Here is a 22,978-nt window from a genome sequence, read left to right on the forward strand (position 1 = left end):
CATTCTGTTGGATGCCGAAGCGCTGCAATAGTTTGAAGAACGATTGACAATAATGATATTTATTTAGAAAATCAAGGGCAGATATTTTGTTAAATGAATTGAGCTCCTACTCATTTTGCTAAAGGTCACTCTAATATTATTATGATTATCTAGGGCTTGTTGTATGGCGTCTCAAAAAACGCCATAAGCAACCGAAAGCTTGTATCCAAAAAGCCCTCTCCGTAGCGGATAACAATCGAATAGCTAATGAGTCGTAAAACCTAAGCGTCCGACCGGTGAATTCGGTGAAGGCAATTAATCGTCATCGGAATTAGTTACAGACTGGACAAAATGGTCGCTAGCCACCGAGAGTGGCCGCTAGATCTGCTGGACAGATATTATACAGTGAACTTTTCAATCCTATAGACGATCCAAGTCACATCGTTGGTATCTGTTTTCTATCGGCGAAAATTTTGTCGCTATTATCTCATTAGTGTTGCGTATGATCGAAAAGGCCTTCTTCTTCGAAAAGATGCGTGCCAAAAACGCAGAACCGACATATACGTCAGTTGCGTAAACGCCCCAATGTTTTTCCGAACAGCTTCTGCTCTGTGTTGTTTAGAAAAGGTTAGGATGCTACAAGTGAATCCCACGAAAGATATGAAATAAGCGTTTCTAGATTGTTGGTCAAAGCAATTTAACTAGCTTTTCAATTTTATTAAGCTACTGTGCAAATGCTTGAGTTTATGAAAAGGAAAATGAATGGTTATCTTTGTTAGTTATTTGTGGCACAGTAGATATTACATAGGAACATGCACACGATTCTTCACGGCTCCGTTGAGCTGAACAAACCGTCCGCGTACTTTCAACATCATTAGTTGTTTATGTGAAATTTCCTCAGGACTCTACGTAGGCAGTTAGCGTAATCTATTCCGAAAACTTTGCGTAACATTTCATGTCGATGCCACAGCAATGAGTACTCACTTCGTAATGTCTTATGCTCCGTCAGGTGAAAAGCCATCATCACCTAAAGACAATTTTCTGTTAGAAATGTCCTAATCCGTGACACATGTGTCCACTAGCATGGCCGACTGACTTCATTTTTCAACCGACAACTGCCTTTCCTTGTTGAGTTAGTTGTGAGCCTCGGAAGAAGAAGATTATTTCAGTAGAACATCGTCAATGCTGCCTGGTATATCTAAGGGGCGGTTTTCCAAGGAGCACACGTATTTGTCGTGCTGTTACGACTTGTAGACACCGATGCTTAACGCATTTACAATGCTGACTAATGACAACCCTTTCTCCGAAAAAGCATTTTTATTTCCTTCTTATATTTTGCTTTGAATGTGAACGAGGCATCTCTACAGACGCAATTGCGAGGAAGGATGAATTTTGCTAGATGTCGCTTATCAGTTACTGTGACCAACCGTGGTCCTGTACAAAAGAAAAGCCGGAAAATATCTGGTTATCATATACCTGTATTCTTTCCGTTCATATTCTTTATCAGATATTATCGTCCCTCATCCAGATCATGTCGATACAAAGTCCAAGTACTAAAACACAGCATTGAATCGAGTACGACGTGTCCTGCGGACCCATCCTGTATAAAAATGCGCCAAGACCTGCTGTCCCGCTTATCAAAGCTTTAATATATTGGGCTGTTAAAAAAAAAGTAATGACCGTTTTTAAACCAAAATTGAAGCAAATACTTGTTATATTTGAAAACAACATCAACTTCTGCCATTTTTCTGCCAGCACAATGATCTTGTTTTTTTTTTTTAAAACGAAAAAGAAACTTTTGCGATTCCGGGGCAGAAAATTGCGACAAGTGATTTTTGCATCTTTTCGTTGAAACTAAATTAATACCATTGAGGGAGCTCTGCGGAGACCGAAACGAGCAATGGTACAAGATCTAGTTTATACGGTGGATACATTTAATTTTCCCATTCAAAATTTTCTAATTTTTACCGAACAGCTGAAAGTGTATACGGTTCGGACATCGTCATACTGGCACACGACGCTCCTTCTGTTCACTAGCCAACATTTTCAATGGCTCGTCATAATCCCGCTGGTCGTTTACAGTAAAGGTCTGAATCACTGTTTCTCAACCCAGCCGCGCAATTCGTAATGCACGATTCCTTTCTAATCCCATTAAACGTATAGCATTTGGCGTCAGCCTGGGCTTTGCCACAGATTGTGGGGCTCGCTTTTTTACTTGCACATTATTGTAAATGTGGACCGTTTTTCTAACTGCTACCCGCTTCACAAATGGCTCAGTTTTGTTTCTTTTTGGTAGTGTTTTGGAGACGAAAATACGATCAAGGGGACCTGTTTGCGTCAATTCGTGTGCCACCCAAACATCGAGCTTCTTCTAGTAGCCAACTCTCCTCCTCAAGTTGTTTAGAACCGTTTGGAAATAGGCTTCTAATTCCTTGATCCACTTCCGTAGCTGCCGTAATAATTTCACCGACTTTGTCTATAGTTGGCCGACCATTACGAAAAGCAGCTTCTAGACAAAGGCTTTCAGAGCAAAAGGAAAGATCTTTTTTTTTGGCCATTTGTTTCGATAACTCATTTCGAGCACAAACAGCACAGATTTGTTGGCGGGCCTGGACAGCAGTCGTGTCTTTATCGTAATAAAACCGTAAAATCTAGCGAACTTTTTCTATTCTATTAGATTATAATGAAGGCGATGCAACAATATTTGCTACAGCCAAATCTTAACTTTCAAGTGGCATAAAGGCTGATCCGATATGACCGATATTACCTGAAATCTATGATCTTGAAGCGATTTAGCTAGAAATATGGTGAATACGTTTTGATAAGTCAATATTACCTCGATAGAGCCGATTTGGATTGTTTGTCTCTGACCAGGTGTTGCTAGGAGCGGGCGTCCCTTCTTCTTTCCTTCCTTCTTCCTGATCTTGTAAGAGAAAAACGGCGCTCTCTGGTTCTATCAAGCGGAGTTTCATCTGCCATCAGATAGACGTTTACCTATTTTGATCATTGGTTGTTTTTCCCTTTGTGCCGTGTTTTTTTTACCCCCCCCCCCCCTCTTTTATTTCCAAAACCCTTTGTTGAAATGCTTCGCCAGTCATTTAGCTCATGGAAATCTCAACGTTGCAGACAGCAAGCCTAATCTGATTTGCACATATATGACAACGATTGGATATTCTTGGTATAAGTAAGCGAAAACCACTTCTTTATAGCTTCCAGACACCTATTGAGCCAACATATATACATGCTTTGTTGAAAAGTATATTGCAATTTACAGCTATGAAGAAATCGTGGCAAACAATTGTAAGCAATTAACTATAAACAAACCATTTGAAAGGCGCGCTTCTTTTCCAGATCCACAAATAGTCTATATGGTCCTTTACTTATTAGCCTCGTAACTTCACTGCAATGACCTCTAAGCGCAAGTTTTTCCCGGGAACATTTGATTTTTGATTCCGTGGGCACCGGCTATGTTGACGAGTAGCTAAGAAGCAAGCAATTTTGACTATGTATGAACCGTTTTAAAATGCTGTTAATACGTCCGTCAGCTTTTCGAATTACGTGAGTTACTTGTTTAGAATATTTCGTAGTTATTGAAATTGGGACACAATGATGTTTTGAAAACAAAATCGAGGAATAAATTTGATTTTCGAAATTGTAGGCGTAAAACAGCACGCTTTCCTACCGATAAATTTATTGATGGGGTCATAAAAGTCATCCGTAAGAATTCCCCACATAAATCACATCCGTTTTCCTTATAGATTCTGGGCAATAAATATCATTCGTGTATTTATCTAAATTACGAAACTGACCGCGGCACCGACGTTGTTTATCCGCTAAAACTTTGCTAAGAGTTTCTCGTTGGTGCAGAAATGTGTGCAGGGTAAGAACTAAAGCAAAATCAAAGACAAGGTTCGCTGACGATTATTACGGCAGCGGTGTGAAATTATCTAAATGCAGAACGACAAAAGGCGTACGACGAGCTATAGACTGAGCATGGTAGAACGTGATCAAGTCGCTAGTGCGCTGGATCCGTTTGCCTGATCTGTCGTTATGAGCTTATAGTATAAAGCCAACCGGTACATTATAGGCTAGTCGTTTTGTGACATGTTGACGACGCCTGATTTTGACAAATGCTGCCAGCCATCTTAATCGACCATATTGATACGCAGTGTAAATAATTTCCCCAAATTCCCAACCGTCTAAAGCCATCCGTACTCTACCACGCGTAACATTTCATGTTGCAAAATCTCTCTATTACACACAGAAATTGTGTATGATATAATGCAATCAATATATTCTTAATACACTACACTTGAAAAACTCTACTTGTATTTATTTTCTGATAACTAGTGGTTGTTTCTCAACGGTACTAACAATGGGGTACACTGAGTTGTGCAGTATGGACGCCGTGAGCGTTGCGGAGGTAATGATGAGGAAACAGTCTCTTTAGGTAATAAACAAAGTATCCAACAATCTATAATTAGATATGATAATAATATTTTAAAGGATTATTACTCTTGCCTAGCCTATTTTGGATACATTGAGCCTTATTATTCGATAGTTCTTTTCTAAACTTGCCGCGGCGTCAAGATGGCGGTATATATATATATATCTATCAGACATAATCACACACTTAGCAGTAATTTTAGCAGTTCGGATTTTTGAACATTGACCTTGAATTATATAATGATCGGCATAAGCAGGGGACGCTCATGTATTACATACCACATGCCTAATTCGCTGAAGCATAGCTATCGATTGGACAAGATAAGCATAAATGTCCAGCTGCTGACGAAGTAAACGTTCATTTGTTTCTGATATCACCAAAAGGTACTCACTGCTACCTTATGATTATAAAAGTAGACACAAGATAATAGGGTTTCCGCTAGCTTCTTCCAGCAGTTATTTCCAGTAGTTCTTCATCTGCCAAAATCGACGATTTTATTAATGTAAACTTATCAAACGTTGTTATACACATAGAACTTGTTCTATGCTTTAGACAGTTAGTTAGCAAATCGGCAAATCTCGTATAAATCGGTATAATTGGCTTCTCCTCATTCGGTTGGAACGGTCTAGCGGTTTCAATTTGTGTTACTCCTTCGCAGGTGATGGTCCTTGGCTAAATCGAAGTAGTTCTGTGCGATCGATTAGTCCCCAACCGTAACTTTATTATATTGCTATCTGACTTACCTTTGATTTTTATTAATTTAATGAAACCGTCATTTTAAATAGATGTTGATCGTGATCAGATAGAAAAGAAAAAGCCTAGTTTCATCACTTACTGTACTCTTCTATGACAAGTAAAGCTTTTATCTACTAGACTTAAAGGCGCTACTGGTTTAAAGCAAAACAAACAAAAATACACTGTTTATGTAACAAGCAAATTTCACTAGCATCATTTAGCCTACTAACCGAATACCGTAACATTGATGGGCTTCATGTGGCCATATACGACGTTTTCAGCGATACACAATAGAGCCTGGTTCATTCGTACAGAGGCCCTTAACGTCAGCCGACTGCATTGAATTTTCCGAAACGGACTGTAAAGGTCAACACAAAAGTAAATGGAGAAGTTGAACGGTTATTGATGCCTATTAGCCATTAGGCGGTCAATTTAACTTAACGGAATGTTGCGCTTTAAAAATATGTATTTACAGATTTTCACGGTTACAATTTGTTGCAGGAACTTAATGTTATTATCTTTTTTTCTTTACACTACATTATAATTAACATTGATAAAATTAATTCACCTCTTATCGATCTTGCTCGAGCAGTCATTCGACATGTTGAGGACATAGTCAGGTCTCGCGAAACCATCTGCCCATTGCCACCTGTAAACATGTTATTTGCAAACACGTAAATAGCCGAATGCCCTTTTGCATTGATGTTTTTTTCTTCGAGTAACCATTGTTTCCTATGGGCTTCTTAATGCGTTTTTTTGATAGGCCTTACGGGAACTGAGAAGGTGAATTATAACGTTTCGAAACGTAGAATTCGTTATCGAAATCCAAAATATTTCAGTAATCTTTACTGGTTCTGCACGCACTTAGCGGTGTTTATTTGTTCTTCGGAGGCAGGTGACATTGATTGAAATCATGTTTGATATTTGCCATCAAGGGGCAGATGTAACTATGACGAAGTGCAGTGCGATCCTTTAAGTCTTTTCCCAAACTGATAGGCTTATCTAGCGGATCTAGGCGCCAGTAAAGCCGCCTGAACTCTCCTGACTTCCCAAGACCCTTGTCAGCACGAAGCTGTGTTTTCACACCGCATCAAACCATTGTTAATCTATAGAGGAAGACTATTAAGCAAAATAGTTCATTTGCAGGGGGAGAGTTGATAGCACAAATGGATGGGCATACAAATCTACTATGAAAAAAAATCGTTAACAAGAGCATCTTTTCAAGTTCAATCTTATTTTCCTGTCTAATGTAGATAATTTGTGATAAACCACCTGGAGTCAGAGATACAATGAGCGATCTGCATAACGATGGATATACATACATGTATGTGTATATGTATACACATACATGTATATCTATCGTATACACACATATATGTGTGCGACAATAATTTGACAGAATTTTCTCATCCTTACTTGAGATCAGGCGTGGGAGTTCCGACGGCGGAACACTCGAAGCGCAGTGTTTCATTCTCCTGTTGTGCTTTTGCAGTTGGACTCACATAGGTGATGTTTGGAGGCTCTGTAAATAGAAAACCAATCGATGCCATAAGATCATACAGCGACAAGAATCTAGAGAACCGCCACCGTTGAAGATCGAGTCTATTTTATCACTGATACTATCTATATCGGTACGAGTGGTAGAAAGTATCTGATTTAAAATAGACCCTTTCGCCCAAACTATAGAACTTAATAACAATATTCCACGATTAATCCCACGCAGAGAAGCACCTTAGGACGATAAATAAGGCAGTTTTTCTGCCCTCTGGTGTTCCACTGATTAAAAGATCATTCCCATACTTATTCCCATGAGGAACACTATCTGTCTGGAGCAAATAAATTAGAACAATATTATTCCGTTGATTGAGATATGATGTTCTTCAATGCTAATGTACAAACTCAAGGTAGAGAACGCCCAATTTCCCATTTAATCTCATACTAGGCATGATTGTGTAGCAGATAAACAGGATACACGGTTTTTTTCCAGGATTACAGCCTGGATGAGTGGATTGTCTCATAACGAATATAGTAGAGTTCGCAGTTGGAAGTCGTACTTTTTTGCCTCTACGTTATCTCGTATAGGTAAGAGAATGATCCTGTCAATGAATGAGTTGAACTAACCGCATATATTATCTTCGTCATAAGCCAGGTCACTGAGTCTTGTGTGTTCGCTGTCAGACATTAGCGAAGGATCTTTCCGGCAGCGAAGCTGATCATCGCCCACGGTCCCGTCAGTGACTGCCAACCAAGGCACCATCGAAGATAGCCCATCTGGTCCCTGACGCAGAAATGCCACGCTACAATTACATCGCAGTGGGTTTCTTTGAAGGATACTGTCAATCAATGGAAAAGGGAGAGATGGGAAAAGGGGTACCGTATACATCAGTAAATCAGTGATATTTATTCGGGCCCGCAAATCTTATTTGTTGCGTAACTGAAACAGTGAATTGCAAGCAACCGCTCGTGTTCATCAGCGAGCAACAGAATTTTCAATATGAGTGGTTATATGGATAGTAGTAGTAAGCTCTGATCGTTTGAATTTTTTTAACAGAGAATTTTTTTGCGGTAACTAGAGACAATGTAAGGGCCTGGGCTTACAGTTTGGTAATGGTCTGGCGGTTGAAAACGGTCTGCCAGGGAAAAAATTCCAACATGTTTCCAGGCAGACGTCTGAAAAGTAAACGGTCTGTGTCGTAAGGTTTTCAGTTTTGCAAAAAAATACACTGGTATATTATACATGGCCTATATGTAAAAGTTCTTCTCAGAATTATCCCTAGCAGATTTACTCTAAAGTAATACGTTTTTCTTAAGTTCGAAAAATTCAATATTTCCGATAAGTAAACATATAGAACATCCAGGAAAAAAAATTATTGACTGCTCTAGTTTGTGCTTAATCACGGTACAAACTTTAAGGCATAGCGTAACTCAATATTGCAATAGACTTACCATTATTATTTTTATTATTACTGTGAGATAAATAAGCATTTCATTGACGATTTTACTAGGATCTTCTATTAAAGGGTATATTATAGACACACTGTGAAATATGACTGATACGAGTTTCGAATATTATGTTTGATGGAAGTTAGATACTTACATTTCATTTAACTTCTTATTGGCGACGAAGGCCTGTTCGTGGACGTATTTGAGGCCGCTGTCACTGATTTCACTGCAAATTTTTATAAATAAATAAATACAATTAAATTAGGAAGTAACGCAAAACTAGTGCACATATGCAAATATGGAATAAAACGGAAAATTAGTAAAATCAATTGCACTACGGGACCTTTTCTTGAGATTCTTTCCGTCAAATAAAAAATCTTAAAAAAAACTATCGACAGCTAGCAGGTAAATCAAGATATAGATTCAATCTATAAATTGTCTCAAAGTCAGTAATATTGTTTCTGCAGAGAATCTTTCTGACGTAACGACCCTTTCGGTTGCCGCCGGTATAAAACAATTACATTGCAAAATGTTAACTCAGGGCAATTAGACAAAGCTCCTCATTTGTAAAAGCCTCTATAAGCTGTTTACTCCCCTAGCGGGTTCTATACGACGGTCTGCTTTGGCTCGTTACGTTTATTCCACGTAACGTCGGAACTGTTATTACACAATTAAACGTACTTACGTAGGTAACTAGATTTGAATGCATTAATAAAAAGTTTATTGACGATTTTAAAATTTCTAGAAAAATACCTAGAGACCCAACAGACCCCTTAGCAACACAAAAAATAATATATTCAAGACAAATGCTAAACAAAATATGTAACTTATACAACAATTTCAGTCGTTTATTTTCATGTATTATCTACCCTATTGGCACATACGCGTGCCTGCCCTATGAGCAAAAATAATATCGGGATATAATATTTAGTCTAACTTTTATTGATTTAAATAGATTTTATGAAAATTATTATAGCTATTCGATACGAATGCTGGACTGCTGGCGTAACACTATAAAACCTTAACTTACATTTGAGCGAGCTGCGTGAAATTCGCAAGTTGTTCCGGTGTTAAATGTGTGAAGTTTCTGAGGCCATGCATTTTACTGTAATGGAAAAGAGAAAAAGAATAGTAGTTTAAGTTCCAACTATATATGTATATATCTGTTGCAATTCATACTCGTTAATAGCTTGTGCGCAGGTATCAACAAAAGTTTCAAACGCTTATTTCTGGTCATGCTAGTGATGGAAAAGTTAGCCACTTGCTACCCCCTAGTATTGTAAGTGGTACCACTTTGAAAATCTTGTTCTTTTCGACAGACTTGATATATAATTTATTATATAGTATTATATAATTAAGTTGGTTAACTTATTAATTCACCAAGATAATTTTTCAGTGCGATATTACCAGTTACTAAATAAATGGACGATAACGATCCGATAGTCACCAAGATAACTGCTATGATTAGGTCGTTTCTGATTATATATAGCCTGAAATGTTACTTTCTGCATTAGCATAAATATATCTATAATTGAGCAAGCTGAAGTTATATAAGGCGCGTATTCTTATGAAAAATCTATTAATTTTGTATATAGGTTTAAAGTACTATATACGTTAATTGACGTAAAAATCTTTATAGTGAGTGAAGATATTGGAGTTCGGAAAGTGGAATCCATGGACAGAAATTAGCCATTGGGCAACAATCGTTTTTTGGCTTTTTTTTTTAGTAATTTTTTACGTTTTAACTAGATATTCGCTGTTTGTCACCCAATAGCATACGATAGATACGATTCCTAATAGAGTATGTTTGTGTTTTATCCAAAAAGTAAACTCCTTGCACTCGTCATACAGAGAGGTGGAACTGTGAACGTTTAGTGAGAGCCGTTAAGGGCTGTAAGACAGAGTGGCAGGTTCTGAGTGTTCCCTTTTTCACAGAGGAAAACCTCTTCTGTTAGACGACAGTGCGTGCGGATATTTCCAAAGACTCGACGCATTACCTTCTGGTTGGTCTATTGATCTGATAAGTCTTGGGCGTGATCGGATATCGATCTTGTGCTGCTGCTGCTGCTGCTTATACACTTTGTATTCAGCATAAGAATCGAATCGTTGAGAGAATAGGAGTCTTTCAGTCCTTTTCTGGCCGGTTTGCCCGTTCATTCGTGCAAATAGGTGTTTGATGTTCGTTCTTCAAGGGCTTCACAATTGCTAGCATTGCGATGGAGTTGACTGCTAGTCATTTCGGCGGGGCTGAACGTCAGCCGTCTAGCGGCACAACGACTCATCGACATTTGTAACTCATAAAAAATCAATCCCCCATCTAACCTGCTTTGCGTTGTTGCTAGCTCGTTGCCGCCGCTTCTACCTAGCAAACGCTATCTGGCCAAGCATGAACGGCGCCCTGTTTCACACATGTATGCTGCCCATACATGTCTGCTTGTACAGTACACACACGCACACGCACACCCACACCCACACGTAGTCGCCATCTTTAAATATAGCTAAGCATTTGCATAGCTGGAGGTAAAATTGCAAAGGCAAAGCTTCCATCAACTCGTTTAGCTATTTATCTAAGCTGGCTCATGTATCTCCCGTAAGTACTCCGAAATATCAGGCCGAATTCGTTCGGCGGTGGCCCTTGACACACCTGGCTTCGCTAAGTAGGTACATCGCTGTCGTTACATTTATTCTAGCGTGTCGGCCCGTGCTACGCGACCGATAGGCCTTTCTAATAATAATAAGAATAATAAAAATAGTTCTACAACTACTACTATGTATTACTTCATTCGATGTTTGCACCCTTTTGCCATTATGTAGCGAGCCTGCGAGACTGTTTGACAGTTAGTATAATTGGTTTCTGGTTCATGCAAAGATGCGAGTGTCTAGGCCACCTCGGCCAATATCCTGGTAACTCACGACTATTTCAGACATGACTAGAAATCACTTTGGAGCACAACAGCCAAAGTATGTTAGTGGGAAGGAACTGGACTGAAATGTTCCATTGGACACTAAAACCCGATGTATGACTAGAATATGGCTTTCTATATTTTTGTTTTTAAATAATATGGGGTTCAATGAAACCGTTCCATTATTTTTTGCTAGAATATATATCTTTGAAAGATATGTTCACCTTTATGAGTACGGTTTTAACAAGCAGTTTGTTTGACACTTGCTAAATATAAAAATCGCATCTTGAGGAACTCCAGAATAGATTTGAGTAAGTCATATAAAACTACATATCTAGACTGCATCAGACCAATGATTCAGTTTTGTATCTCTGCCGTTGGATGTTTTTCTTCAAAGAACCCGATGATACGCAGCCTGCTTCGGATTACAATAGGTGTACATGAAGGACAGGTTTACCTCATAATATATGTTGAAATAGGTCGCTTCAAGTATAGTATATATGCATGTGTACAAGCTCTACTTGTCATATGTATCCTATTTGAGGCAGCCTATTTTCTACATCTGCAAAATATTGAGCTAAGATCACGTAGCTTGAAGGGGATGCGCAGCGGGCAGTCATTCATTTGTCTGTACCAGTGCAAAAGCGGCCATTTTCTACACGAGAGTATACATACATTCGCTTTCTACCTAAACCCAATGAAGGCCCTAACGTGTTGAAGGTTAGCGGCCGCTAGCCAAACGTACAAACGCGCTGACGTGTTGGCGTGCTGAAACTGCCTCAGTCTGCCTGTTCGCCTATCTTTGGTCGCTCTTCTAAGCTCGTGACGTCGCCAACATCCCACCGGATACTTGTTTGCTTCACCGCTGACCACGCTTGACCTTTGTGTTGTGCCTATAGCTTATTGTGCCTGTTGTTATGTCAAGGGAAAGGTAGCAAAGCTACGATTGGAGCCCGAAGGAAACCCATTAGTCAGAGTTATATGGTTGGCGATTATTTCTGTTACAAATACGACGCTTGATAAAAAAAAAAAGTCTGCACGCTTACACCCTTGCTCCCCCGTCACTATACAGAAGACCCATATTAGAGCCTTATGATAGTGGCATTGATGGCTACGAAAAGCTATCTAGCATTACTGGTGATGTCAGTATTAATTCTCTTATTGCGACCATTGTGTGTGTACGACTGAACAACTCGAAAATTAAAAAATTCAGCCGGCATGCAACATTATACTTAGTTAGGGTAAACGTGATTTCTGTTATTTCAAAACAGCGCGGTGATGACCCTTAGCAGTGGCAGCCGCAGCACCAGCAATCGCGGGTTGAACGTTTTCAGTTGGTTGCCTTCGCAACAGGTGGCCGCCCCACCGAGACCCATCACGAATGCCACCGTTAGTGACCTGTTATTAATTCGTCCTACTAGAAAAAAATGGTCTCCATTTTGTTTCGGATCATCCTTTTGTTGTCTCGAAAAATCACGTTTAATGGCCTTCAAGAAATATTTGTCTTGTACTCTTTGCTTAACTTCGAATGAACTGTTAAAGACAGTCTTAAAAATATACATTCTATTAAATCAGGCCAATTGAAGGATCATTTCGGCCACCTTTACCTTTGCGATTTGTTCAATAGGTTTAGCAGTAGGCCTGAAACTGGACCCGATTTTCGTTTGTTACACTGTTTATGTCCGTGTTGAATTCGCTTGTGCCAATTTCCTACATCTGAATCAGATCACCGAAAAACTATATACACAGCGGCTGATTTACCGAGCTACCTTTAAAGCTTTCTCTGCAAATATGAATTAATCACACCGTCATTGTGGGTCCTCTGCATGCGCCGGAGAATATATTATAGATAACTGGGTCCCTATTATGAAGTGTCGTTCTTAATGGCTTCATCGTATGCATCAGCTTGTCCGCACGGCAGAAAAAAATCATCCAAAATCCAAAATCGATACTATAATACTATGGTAATGTTTTTTGACATTAACAGTGAAGTAAGGGATAAATTTCAATATAAACAATATAATGGATTTGGTAAACTTTAAAACGGGTACCTTACTGTAGACTTTAAGGGTCTACTAACGTAAGGTCACAGTCTATGTATACAATGAACTGATCCACTGACACAGTGACTCAACTATTTTTATAGGCTAAAAAAACGCTCAAGTGTAGCTTCTAGAAAAACAAACGTTTGTACGTAGGCGGATTTTCAACATACGTCTAGTTTATGATACAGACTTTGTTCCGGACGATTTACGTCGACGCATTCCGTTTTAAAGGACAAGCGACTTGAAAACAACGCCATTAATGAATCGTCTCCCTAGATTCTGTCTGTTGGCTGAACATGAAAAAATAAAGGCCACGAAAAATCTAAAGAGCATAGCACTTACCTAGTCAAGCAATTAGGAGACGTTCAGGAAATTTCTGAAATCTATTTATTATTATTAGTAAATCTATGTAGATGTTTTCTTCTAATAAGCAAAACGCTTTAACTGCTGAATACATGTAGCGGCATTTAGATATTCTAGTGACGACGTAAGGTGTTTGATAAAATTGAGGCGTCAATGTAGAATAGCGGGATTGGACTATTTCGTAGACGTATACAATCGTAGTAAAATTGTCAAAATACGACCCTTTACTAAAGCATATATTTGCTAATAAGTAGCTGTTTCAGCCATCGTCTTGCAATCTAATAAATGTACCCCCAAAAGGTGTCTGGTCACAATAACATATCAGGGTAAACAGTTGGCTGAAGCCAGCACTTCTACAAGGAGCAAACATCCATTAAAAAAGAGCCTTCCTTTACCACTGACCAACACTGCTGCAAACCTCTAGGAAACAGATACAAGGTTCGCAGCCCCTACAGCTTCTCCTTGATTTGATCCGAACCCCAAATCTCTCGTTTGGAGGAATGACCTTAGGCATATTCGAAATAAAAGTCACATGTTCTTCAATAGCAACAGTAACAGCCCATTCAAGAGGAATCCTTGAGACTGCTGTGGACAAAGGGTATACGAACGTGCTAGGCATTATGAAGATGCATGCGTGAATACTCTTGAAGTGCTTAGTTTGCAAGGCAATGTCTACATCTGCTCTTAAATGTGCAGGCAGCAATGATGGCCGGGAAAAGTTCCGTCTAATGGACGGAAAACGTATCGAGTATTTCTAGATATGGTAACATGTCTCCGTAGTTTCGTATTTCGGTGACACTGTGATAGACACGTGGTGGTCTAGGTTCAAATCTGAAAAGAAACACATTTTGGTCATGCAGCCGTTTGATTAAATGTCTAGCGGTGGTGCCGTTCATTCACTCACTGTAAAAGGGTGCTGGAGATAGAATAAATTCGATTGACTCGTCTAACACCACTGCCCAATTTGCCCAATAGGTTTCCACCATACGTTATCGAAACAACACCTGTGTACTATAGCTGATATAGTAGAACTGCTGGAACAATATAGCTATTCTTATTAGTATAGTGTGTAGCGAAAAGGGCTAGCCTATATTTAGAATTCACGTACTCAACTCCCGCCAATGATACCCCAACGACGATTCTATTTTATTCCACAAACCCCTCTCGAAAATAGCTGAAAATTACCCCAAAACCATCCTTTCAGAACAATGACTATTTCTCTGCGAACTAGCATGAACGTAAAAACATTTGACAAGTTATCGTTAAATTCATCTATTCTATGCGGATGAATCATGCTCAAAAGCTAGGATCAACTTAAACCTAATGTTGAAACAGACAATGGCTTCAAAGACTTCCGGCCGTGAAATGTCTAGGCGTATATCTGCTCCTTCAGAACGAGCTAGAGAAAAATTATTTCGACATACGATCATCGTCGTGATACCCCTACCTTGCTTAAGTCCCTGATACGGTTGACACTGCTTAGTCTGGGAAGGATACGGAGTTCTTTGATATGCCGATGTCAGATAGTTAGATATATAATATTTTTATAGCCAGTCATGTATATTTATTTGCATTTAGCTCCAGCCCAAAGCGACGCTTAAAGGAGGAGAAGACGAACAGAAGATTTGCAGAGCCTAAGCTATATTTGTTTAGCTCGTTTATCTTGCAGAATAGTGCAGCAGCGACACTTCTCTGATCGCTATAATTGTGAATACTTTCAGGCCGTCGAACAGACGAGCTGCCCTTGGCAGGCATCGATACAAAACTGATGGATCGAAGTTCGTAACAGCTTGCTTAACTTATAATCTGCGTCCCATATAGTTAGCTGGTTTAGACAACAGCGTGGGAAGATGTTTGTATGTTTAATGTGCTTCGACACCACGCCAAGTATAAACGATTAATTTGGCCGTTTTCACACGTTCAAATACTATTACATCATTTTCGAACCTTACGCAAACGAAAATGAAACATTGGCTCTTTTCTCAAACGGTCATTGTGACCGGGCACAATTGGGGATAGGTAGAAAAAGACTATCAGGATTAATTTGACGATTGACGCTTCACTCATCCGTTAAGCTTTTGTTATTGTTGGTATACCTTAAAATGTGTTCGATATTGTTCAATAGTAATGTTGAGTTTCAAAAAGAAGAGGCTTATAATTTTACCATAACTAGGCGTAGGCGTAGGCATAACGCAGTAATGACCAAATCTTCGCTTCGTAGCGTTAATTCGATGGAAATAGAAAGTTCCTCTCCAAGATTGTCGAGCCTTTGACATATGACATTATTAATAATAATCATAGCTATAACTTAATTCTTATGATCATTTTTATGTACTTATAAAGAAAACAAGGGAGTATTTGGGACGGCGATAACTCAATCACGATATTCTGCACTCAGTCCTGTGGATAGGGCGTCCGCTGTTCTCAGTGGATGTCCTTCTCCACTGCAGCCGTTGTTACCGTGGGTCCAGAAAGCGGTCCTATGCTGTACAAACAAGCAGTTCTTACTTGGTTGAGTAAATCATACATCGTCTTAGTTAGATATTAAATCATTGGCAAAATAGAAACGTTTCAGCTTTCTGGCATCATCACTTATACCCTTTTTGTAGCAAATTCTATATGTCATTCCGGTTTTTACATTGACCTTTACAGCCCTATAAGACATTAACTGATTTTGTAAGCCGTAACTATAAATACAGAAATACAGAATGTGCCCAAAAGTCCACGATCGTATTATCCTGTTTCAAGATAATTCGGTTTTTACATATCAGGCCTCTAGACTTCGAACAAATTTCTTCTGTATCTAAAGCCGACATTTGACACTCTAATAGAGGCCTACGAAGTAGCTATTTTTAGGTTTTATTAAATCAATGGCTGAGTACACATATATTCACACATACAAGCTGGGCTAACCTTGATACTAATAAATAAAGCTTCGAGCTTTACGCTAGCATTGCCGTTAGGCATCGCTACCCCTGCAACTATTAACCCCCAGAATTAGCACTATACTACTTAATCGTTACTATTAACAAACCTTACATCAACGGGTACGCTCAGCCGATTTTCGTTACTCCATGACCTGCAACTGTCCCTTGAACGTACCCAATTTACCAAAGTGCCGTCCGCAGCAACAAATTATCAATACAATCAATAAACAATAGCAACAACAACAACATTACAATAACTGGCGAATATGATGCCAGAAATGCTAGTAATGCTTCTTATTAGCACTGACCGTTTTGCCAGCTTACCCTTCTATTGTCTCCTGTGTACAGCGGCTGTAATTCCCTTAACTGAAACTAAGCTTGTCATCCGCTAAAGGGGTTGGCAATGAATAGCGAATCTGCTATAAAGTATTTATTATATTATTATTATTTATGTTGTGTGACGACCATGCTGGTAAACAGCCCCGTGGTTTATGGCGGAACTATGGCAAAAGTTCGTAGGTAGAAAATCTAGAGAGACAGAGATGTTAATAAATTTTACTCGCGCGTATCTTACGTTTGGACGGGTGGCTGTTAACATGAAACAAAATGTGTCTACGCCTGAACTCGAGTCCAGACCACTAAGTATCCTTAAATTTGGCAGATAAACACGTTACCCACCGCGCTATCACAAGGACTAAATATATACATTGCTAGAGATATCATTTGGACACTGTTGTAATTCTAAAGAGATTTTCACTTACTCCCGTTATCCAATTGGTATAACAACTTAACTAACCCATAATTTTTTTTCTTGTCTACACTCTTGGCTGCTTCTATTGGGTCAGCCAACCCGCACCGCTCCCACGTAATGAGTGTTATTATATTGTGCATACTATCCGCCTAGGTTCTTTTTTTCTAAATAGACAGCTATTAAATCAAAGCAGAAAAGTAAGACTTCAGAAAATTAGAACTTATCTTAGAAGTTCTAATTTTCTGAAGATAGACTTCAATAAAATGAAATGGTCAGAATTTGCCAAGGCCTGGTGGGAGCTATATATTATAAATAACAAAGCTGTGCTCAATAAGCGCTAGATACTAAATGAGTAGTCAAATGAAAACGATGGGTATGACAAAATGATGCTAATGCTTGATTTATTTAGTACTGTGTTTAGTTACATAACCCAATATTCATCAAATATGCTTTGTATCGTTTATCAATAAGACTTAAAGGATAATTTGGATTAGAATCCCCCTAAGGATATCACTGCCCTATAGAAGCGTATTAGCTCACGCGCTCACGAATATATCGGAACATATATAGCAGAGTATGATAATTTCTTAAGTATTTTGTGTAATGTCTGTTTGTACACTGTCGGCTAGAAAAAGCAGCAGAGACAAGAATAATAGAAAACATAAAAACATCAAAGCGTAATAACACCATCATTACGAACTTTGCTGAACAAGGGTTCTTCCTCCTCAGGAAATTCAACTAACATTTATATACTACTAAGAAGTTAGCAAAGCTATAAACATACAATTTACAAATAAGAGTATTTAGTAGTAGATTAAAATTAGTTTAAAGCTGGACTATTTTTCAAACTATAAATAGCATATTATAACCCCGTGCGCTGGTTTCTCCAAGATTGCGTTGAAGTGATTACAGATTAATAGGTAATTATAAAACGCCCTTGATTCACTTGTGTATTCATGTCTCCCAACTTCTACTTTCAAATGGGTTTTTTGTTAAAAATCGTCATTTACATAGAGTATACACCAGGTATGTGCGTCGCGAGCTGTTGTTAAAAGTTTGTATATATATGTATGTGTATATATATACACCGCTAGGTTTCACGGCATAAAAAATCAGTGGCACTAGTCAAGACAACAACGGAGAAAAATTGAGATCTACAGGAGTGACGGTTAGTCGCGTGGGTACGATATTAGCACGTATATGTGATGGTGGGCAACGGCGAGCAATAATAGGAAAGGCAATGCTGGACCCTGGTACTTTCGGCCCGTTCGACCCGAAACAAAAGAAGCGGGACAGTAATAGCGACAACAGGACCGACTAATAAAACAAGCAGGCAAGCAAGGCACGCGCTGTCGTAGAGCGGCCAAGAGGTGGCTTACTTTCAGTGAAACTAGGCGTACTTCAAGCGTGTACCTACCGCGTCGAAACGAAGCCGATAATTCGATCGCGGGAAGACGTCGCTGTCACAGTTCTACTTTATCTTCATTCTTTTTGTTGATTTCTCTTTTCTTTCTGCTTGTGCCTATTACCACCCCAAGTGTTAAGACCATGCAAACAGAATGGTTACGTTGCCGCGCGGCACGACTTCACGCAATAACGTCACGATGAAAAAAGAAGAACCGTAGTCGTTCAACAGAAATCAACAGTCACTCAGTTGAGTTGCTCACTCGCAGAGATTTCACCCGCGAGTCAATCAATGATTATCGTTCTGTTGCACGGAGCGCACCTGCTTCAGGGTGCGCCTATAATACAACACAGTGAAAACAGATTACAATGGTATATATATTAACAGTAACAACGGGAAAGCCACTACTAACGACTATATTAAATAGACAATAAAATTGTAAACAGCGAACAGGTGATCAGGCACAACAACAAATTTCCTTTAGACAACGGAGGAGGCCCGCAAAAACGATCGTCTTTTGATCTTAGGGACGAGAGGACCCTTTGCATACGAACGACCCTTTTACATCGAAAAACAACGATCTGAAAACCCATTGCTACCCCAATACTGTGTGCGCTGTATCTGTGTTGTCCGTACGATATGCAGAAACATTGCTTCGTATCTCAAACAGTGAATCTCCAACAACTTTAAAGCTTTAAATACATGAACCCCCATATCGGTTTGGTTTGGCATATTACAGGACAATTGTTGTTCAGGACCTATCGAATCGACACCGATACATTAAACTAAGTAAAATATATTTGAGAGCGTTGATGCCTTAATTTTTATTACGGCATAACTGACAAAGATTTGCGTCTGTCTGTACTTTCATTATTCTCGGCTTTCGGAATCAACATCCATTATTTGTTAGAGACGCTCAATTTACAAGAGAAATTAACGGCGCCTCTTACCACCGCCGCCGCCGCCGCCGCCACGTAGAAACGCTGGATGATGTTGAACCATCTGCATAGCAATAACCTCCTAGCTAAAGGCTCTCTTCTACTGAAGTCTAAGCAGGCTAATTAAGTAGGCCTAAATTTATTTGAACGTACCTACTCCGCTGTAACGTGACGCCCGTTTACAGATTCGGACCTATTGTCGCAAAACGATTACATAAAGTTCAGTCTAACGCGAGACAGCGGTGTAGCTGCTCCGGGAAAAACGAGAACTTTCACCCGATGTGTCTGGGATCTCACAGCAGCGAATCTAAATTAGTTGGGAGATAAAATGACGTCCAGAATGAGTTTGGTACGAGCGCAACTCGAACTCGCGAAAAATAGATCAAAGGCGGCTTTGTACCGATGTAAGAATCTTAACTAACTCATAATAAAATTAATTCTAGTAGAATACATTAGCAACAGATTCACTGCCCTACCTATTACCTATTAGGCTCAGTGCCGTAGCGCCTTCCGTATTTCACGAGCGCTTGTTAAGCACATGAGTTCAAGCAAGCTATGCATACCGGCAACATGTTATGAAAAACATTTTTTAATCGAAAAATAACTTTTTTTTAACTTACAATAAAACCTATTGCTGATAAACGTTTCTAGGCTCATTTCGTGCTTGGCCTTCGCAGCTAGCCCATCTAGACATCTATTTCCTTCCATCTGCATGATAAATGTATTAGGTGTCGATTAAAGACCATTTCGTGACATATTTTTTCGAGCTTATAAAAAGTTAATGATTTACAGGTGTATTTTTGTGACAATGAGGTCACAAAGGATTATCAAACTGTTGCTTTTTATTTATCTTTTGTCGTATATTGTGGTATTAAAAATAAGATGCTTTATTTAATGAATCAAATTTGAAATAAACAGAAAAATGCCTGCATTACTGAACTTGAAGAAGCTGAAACTCTTTCCTTTGAGTCCTATTCTGTTCCTGAACCACCATAATTTATGGACATGCCAAGCCTATAGAACTGTGGCCTTTGTACAGCGTCGTTATTTATCTTACGTACATACATATATTTACCACTACTATTAATCGGACTAGTAAATCATAAGAGATTCTTCTCAACTGTGTACATGAGATAACACAGCCGGTGACAAAATTCAATAACCTTAGCTGTTTAAATTTTTGAATGTTTCGTGCAGATTCCCGTCAAGGCACGTGGCACGACCTGATATCAGGACTATATAAAGTATGTACCGTAACGTGATGCTTTTTCATGACTCATAAATAGGTAAAAAGAAAGGTTAGCTGCTTAGACACTAGGCCATTTCTTTGTAAATGAAGTCAAGCCTGCGGCATTAAGATATCAGTGCGGATATCAGTGATATCATCACGGACACAGAGACATGCAGCATAAGCGTTTGTGTTCTGTAAGAGTGGAGTCCAAATAAATAACTCAATAATGAATAACTGGTCTACATTAAAAGCAGCATGTCAACGATGGGGCAAAGCGAAATGGTTGTAGCTAAACATGGGCAGAATTAATGAAAAGCAAACTTAGACGGACGTAGTCTGAGCTCACATGGCGCCATGGCAGTAGTTTTGGGACACGAGGCACTCCATTTCTGCCACACGTGCTACTGCAGCTGCCGCTGTCACCGTCGCCCCAGCAGCTTCCATTGACAACGAGATAAACGAGGTCGATTACCTCAGTTGTAATTGCAGTGGCTGAGAGGTCATATAGAAAATTCGAGCTAGTTTTAACGTACGGTGACGAGCTAAAAAATTCCTGAATTTTCTCTGAGATGCCTTTTTCGTGAATCAACATTACCAAAAACGCGTTCATAGAGCCGCTGCATCCTGTGCTGTCGAATTTCTAAAGTGGGTGATAATTCTTGAGATTTTGGAGATAGCAAGGCAAGGCCAGTATTATTAAGATCCAATAGACGATTTAAGCCTGAGAAACTATATCCGTGTAAAGCTTTGAGCGAATTGTTTGAAAGACAATCTGAATGCTTGTCTGACTGCTTCAATGCCCCTAGCAACAGCTATCCGTCGGGCATTCAGGGTGGAAGGAAACGGCAGGCAAACACGATGATATTGGGTTACTGCCTGTACGTGAACATGACATAGACGTTTAGAGCACCTCGTCAATAGGCTAGTCTCATCCCCAAAACAGTTATCATTATTACACAACGGTATGTATTAAAGTTCATACAAACTCCTACGCTGATTATGACTATACGATGTGATTGCCAGCTGGCCATAATTGGGCATAGTTTCTCTTACGTTTTTTGCCCCGCACCCATTTGTCATGCGATTCTTGAACGCCGTTTCCGTATTCATCCCTAAGCAGCATTATCTCCCGAATCCCAAACGCCCAAGTGACCAAAAAATAAGTGTCAATGTCCCTGAGATAGGAAAGCGCTGGAGTATTTGTACTAAGGTCTCGTGCCGTTACGCACAGAACCTAGGCCACAGCCATTCCGTAATGCAATTGGCATACGTTTAGGCTCTAAGGGTGCAGACGGCGACGGCTTCTCCAAGCGGACAGCCAAAGTATGGCCGTGTGCTTTCATTATTGTCGTGTTCATTACGATACGTCACGCTGGACCGAGGCAGGATATCATCCCACGTCGGTTCAGTGGCCGCTCGGTAGATTCGTATGTAACGGCACAAACAATGGCAGAGCCCACTTGAGCTAGCAAACAACTTAGTCGCAGACGAAGGCTGCATTTCTCTCCGCTTTTACAGTGCTTGTCGTGATAGGCAATTATATCTAAAAACTATTATACATCAACACGTTCACCTACGCTATCAATAAATTCGCTCACGGTATGTATATATACGTAAATAGAGACGTCTCAACAAAGGTAAGGAAAAATACAGATTGCAATTGCCGCCGCCGTAGACGTTGCCATCATTACTAGCAGCAGCAGCAGCAGCAGCCCAGCTATCGTCGGCGTCACTGGGATGATTCATGATATCATACTACGTGTTATCGTGGCGATTCTATAACGTTTATGTTCGATTCAATATGATTTGGATCTTGGAGTTGGGCCACTATCGTATGCTGGGTCTCAATAAAGCGATGATAGAGTCGCGCAGCCACCGCGTGTGTGGCTAAGGAGAAGCTAGTAATCATGCATTGTCATCTAACTCTATTTAGGTCAGATCGTGCTGCATAGCGGTACTACACGATCGGCACCTAAGTGCTAGTATAATATTAAAGAAGAAATTGCATGTTGCAGTAGGCTTGTTTCAACGGGAAATACCTCAATGGATCCGAGTGAATACTAGTAAGTGAGCCATGGAATATACAGTATCTACACACTATAATATGCTCTATTCGACCCTTTGAATAGTTATTGGATACTTGGATTGGCTAAGTAGATGATACATTGACCTTGTTTCTCGGCTGCATAGTCGGGCGCTGTTACGGGCCAGGTCTAAACACCACGAACTTACCATTATGTTTTTGCAACATTTACATAGGTTCAAGCCGTCGAGTTTTTCAGGTAGCGTTGTTTCTTTTTTGCTGTTTTCC

The 22,978-nt window shown here is 39.6% G+C and overlaps 1 protein-coding gene across 1 annotated transcript in view; it reads right to left on the bottom strand.

Moving 5' to 3' along the window:
• The window catches only part of LOC111268435 (high affinity nerve growth factor receptor), a gene marked incomplete at both ends in the record, with an annotated part of 64,430 nt that overhangs the window by 10,534 nt on the left and 30,918 nt on the right, over positions 1-22,978 (bottom strand). The window contains 7 exon segments of the mRNA XM_022847420.2: positions 5,392-5,519; positions 5,730-5,810; positions 6,578-6,683; positions 7,283-7,494; positions 7,760-7,831; positions 8,259-8,330; positions 9,135-9,209. Of these exon segments, the coding sequence (XP_022703155.1) occupies positions 5,392-5,519; positions 5,730-5,810; positions 6,578-6,683; positions 7,283-7,494; positions 7,760-7,831; positions 8,259-8,330; positions 9,135-9,209 (746 nt within the window).

The sequence above is a fragment of the Varroa jacobsoni genome, unplaced genomic scaffold (assembly GCF_002532875.2).
Source record: "Varroa jacobsoni isolate VJ856 unplaced genomic scaffold, vjacob_1.0 scaffold_1284, whole genome shotgun sequence".
NCBI classification, from domain to species: domain Eukaryota; kingdom Metazoa; phylum Arthropoda; class Arachnida; order Mesostigmata; family Varroidae; genus Varroa; species Varroa jacobsoni.